Here is a 3442-nt window from a genome sequence, read left to right on the forward strand (position 1 = left end):
GTATATATATATATAATATATACATATACATACATATATATGTATAATGCCTTAGCACTTCCTTTTTCTTCTTTCCCTCATCCCAGTTGTTCCTTCCTTTGATCAATTTCTTTCCCTTTCTTATTACCTATAGTACATTTTGGGTTTATTTACTTTTTCATGTTCTTACACCAGGGAGACAGTGTATCTACACATGTGGGTCTGATTTATTTCACTTATGAGTATGGTCTCTAGTTGCATCCATTTACCTATAAAAGCCTCAAGTTTATCTTTTTTTTTTTTTTTTTCCCAGTACTAGGAATCGAACTCACAACCTTGCACTTGCCAGGCAGGCACTGTGCCACTGAGCTAGTTCCCCAGCCCCAAGTTTATCTTTTTTATGGCTGAGTAATACTCCATTGTATAAAAATACCACATCTTTTTTATCATTCTTCAGTTGATGGACATTTAGGTTGTTTGCAAGATTTAGCTATGACAAATGGAGCTGCTATAAACATGGGTGCACATATGTCACTGTGGTATGACACTTTTAATTCTTCTGGAAAAATACCCAGAAGGGTATTTATTTATTTGTTTGTTTGTTTAGTCTAGTTTTTCTTGAGACAGGGCCTTGCTATAGTTCAGGCTGGCCTTCACCTCACTTTGTAGCCCACACTGACCTTGAACTCAACTCAGTGATCCTCTTGCCTCAAGCTCCTAAGTGCTGGGATTACAGGCATGTGCCACCTTCCTGACCTGGAGGTGGTAAACTTGCTTCCTAAATTCCTCTTTAAAACTAAACTCCTTGTTTAAACTCCCAAATTCCCTAAGTAAGTCCTTTAAGGTAATTTTAAAAAATAAATAGAAACATTTTAATAGCAAGAAAAGGTTGATCGGTTGTTTTCTTTACCATACAATTTAATCTACTCTGACTGATTTCTGGGTCAAATGTCTAATGAGTATAAATTAAAACTCCCACAGAAATCTTTTCCTGGGGCTCTACATACCTACTGGAAAGCTGCAAGTGGAACATCGGTTTCAAAAATTATCTCTGCCAGATTTAGTTAACTATTTTAAAGAAAGCCTTTGTCTAGCCTTTCAGTGAAATTTGAAACGTTTCTGATTTCTCTATAGCTAAAACATTTATTAATATCTGGGACAATTTTGATAAAGTTTCTACTTGTAAGGAAAGGCCCACTGATTTTTCTTTTAAGTACCAGAAGGCTTAAAAATATACTGTTCTATTCAGGTGTGTTCCTGTAAATACATTTCTGTACCTTACAATGTGGCTTTAGGTAGGTTCTCTAGGGATTTAGGCATGTGCGTCTGTGTTGTCCAGGAAACTGCAAATTCTGCATCTAGTCTATTAAGCTGTGGCTCAGAATTCACAAATAGATAATTGATTATTTAACTTTTGAGTAGTAGGAATGGTTGTTTAGATCCAAGAAGTGTGATAGCTGCAGGGTAGTATTTATAAACACCGCAAATATATGTGAATGAAGTGTGCTGTGGAGTACCTGTGTGTGAAGTTTGGGTGAACAGTAGATGAGCCGTGTATTACCATGTGAGGGTAGACCTCTCTTTTTTTTCTTTTCAGCATCCAGCTGTGTGTGCTCACTTTCTGCCAGCCCTTTACAAAAGTGGAAGTTGAGGTAAGTCGATTCAAAATGTAGCCTCAGAACTGGAGATTTGGCCTTTCCATTGGTTTTGAAATTCAAGTCTAGAGAGACCAGATATAATGTTCTACCGCTTTTAAAATAAGGCATGGTCTTTTATAAATTGTGCATCTAAATCCATGCTGTCAGATTTTGTTTTGGTAATCATGTTAAGAAATGCCTCTGGCATATATCCACCCTGGCTAGCCAGATTTGCATCTCTTGTTCCCATCATTTTATTCTTTTTAGTGCTAACCTTTGCCGCCTTGAATGAAAAACTTTCACACCCTGACAGTAGCAGCTGATGTTAGCTGGTGGAGCCAGGTCCTTAAAGAGTAGCTCCTGTGAAAGCTGAAGGGTGAGGCTTTCAGGGATGGGGAAGAGACACAGAGGTCAGAATCCCGCTCCTATGGGATCATGCTGCACATGGGAATGCTGTGGAAATCATATCGGGGAGGTGGCTCATATCGTGTGTCACAGGACAGCCTTTCAGTTTGAGGTGGAGTGGCAGGGAAGTAATTAGAACATTTGGAAAATTCGGTCATGTTTTTAAGGCTCTGAGAGTCAGTTTCAGATAACAAGTGACAGCCGCAAGTAGCTACTGAAGAGAGGGTTACAATATTCTATTCTAAGACTCTGCCTGGATGTTATAATTGCATCTATGGATTGTGTAATGAAAAACTTATATTTATATATGCAATACACAGTTCTGAATGGAGGCATGTACTCTAAATGATAGGAATATGGAAGTTAACTCATAAGAATACTGTTTTGCTTTGATGGATAGCCTAGGGATTCGGTCACTCAGAAGTTGTCAGCAATACGAAATGATACAGGACAGCAAATTATATTTCAGAATGGAATTCGTGAAATTTTTCTTGAGACTTGCCCTGTTGTCTGCTTACCTTGAAAAAATCTATTTGTTAATTTTATTTCACACCTGCTCACTCTTAAAACCAGTTCAGTATCTTTCAATACAATTAAAAAATGACACTATTACTTAGATGTTTCTAGGAAAAAAAACTTGATCAGTGTACTAACAAGTTCACAAGGTACCAGGGTAAATAAAATCTGCCCAGTTTCTTTTCTCAGTCCTTTTTTAAAATTTATTTTAAGAAATAAAAGAAGGACAACATATTAACAAACAAACATCCATTTACAAAATAGCATAAGAACAATACAAACAAAACAGAATTACAGACAAAGCTGTAGGAAATAAATGGCTGTTGTATTACTTATTGATATCTTCAAAGTGGTTTCTCAGAAAAACAAATAGTGACATACAAGACTGATCCAACAAGTAATCATTAACTGTTCCTTTCTGTAGAGCAATAGAAGGCAGTAGTACAACTATGTTGGCTATCCAATATATACATACTTACATAATTTCTCCTTCTTTCCCTTCTCTTTTCCCACACCCCAGTTGCCCTTTACTTTTGAGCATTTTTCCTTTCATTTCACAATGTCTATCATACCTCCTAGCTTTATTCACTCTTTCAGGTCTTACACTAGTGAGACAATATGATTCTTACATGTGCAGTTTTGATTTATTTCACTTATGAGTATGGTCTCTAGTTGTGACCGTTTACCTATAAAAACCTTGAGTTTATCTTTATTTATAGCTGAGTAATATTTCATTATATAAAAGTACCACAATTTTTTTTATCCATTCCTTAGTGGATGGACATTTGGGTTGCTTCCACAGTTTAGCAATTACAAATTATGCTGCTATGAACATGGGTGCACATATATCGCTGTGATATGACGTTTTCAGATTTTCCTGGAAAATACCCAGAAGGGGAATAGCT

The 3442-nt window shown here is 36.5% G+C and overlaps 1 protein-coding gene across 1 annotated transcript in view; it reads left to right on the forward strand.

Moving 5' to 3' along the window:
- Lpcat2 (lysophosphatidylcholine acyltransferase 2) overlaps positions 1–3442 on the forward strand; it is a gene marked incomplete at its 3' end in the record, with an annotated part of 67718 nt that overhangs the window by 21457 nt on the left and 42819 nt on the right. The window contains 1 exon segment of the mRNA XM_005388319.2: positions 1577–1631. Within this exon segment, the coding sequence (XP_005388376.1) occupies positions 1577–1631 (55 nt within the window).

Source organism: Chinchilla lanigera, unplaced genomic scaffold (genome assembly GCF_000276665.1).
Source record: "Chinchilla lanigera isolate Chin_1 unplaced genomic scaffold, ChiLan1.0 scaffold00032, whole genome shotgun sequence".
NCBI lineage: Eukaryota > Metazoa > Chordata > Mammalia > Rodentia > Chinchillidae > Chinchilla > Chinchilla lanigera.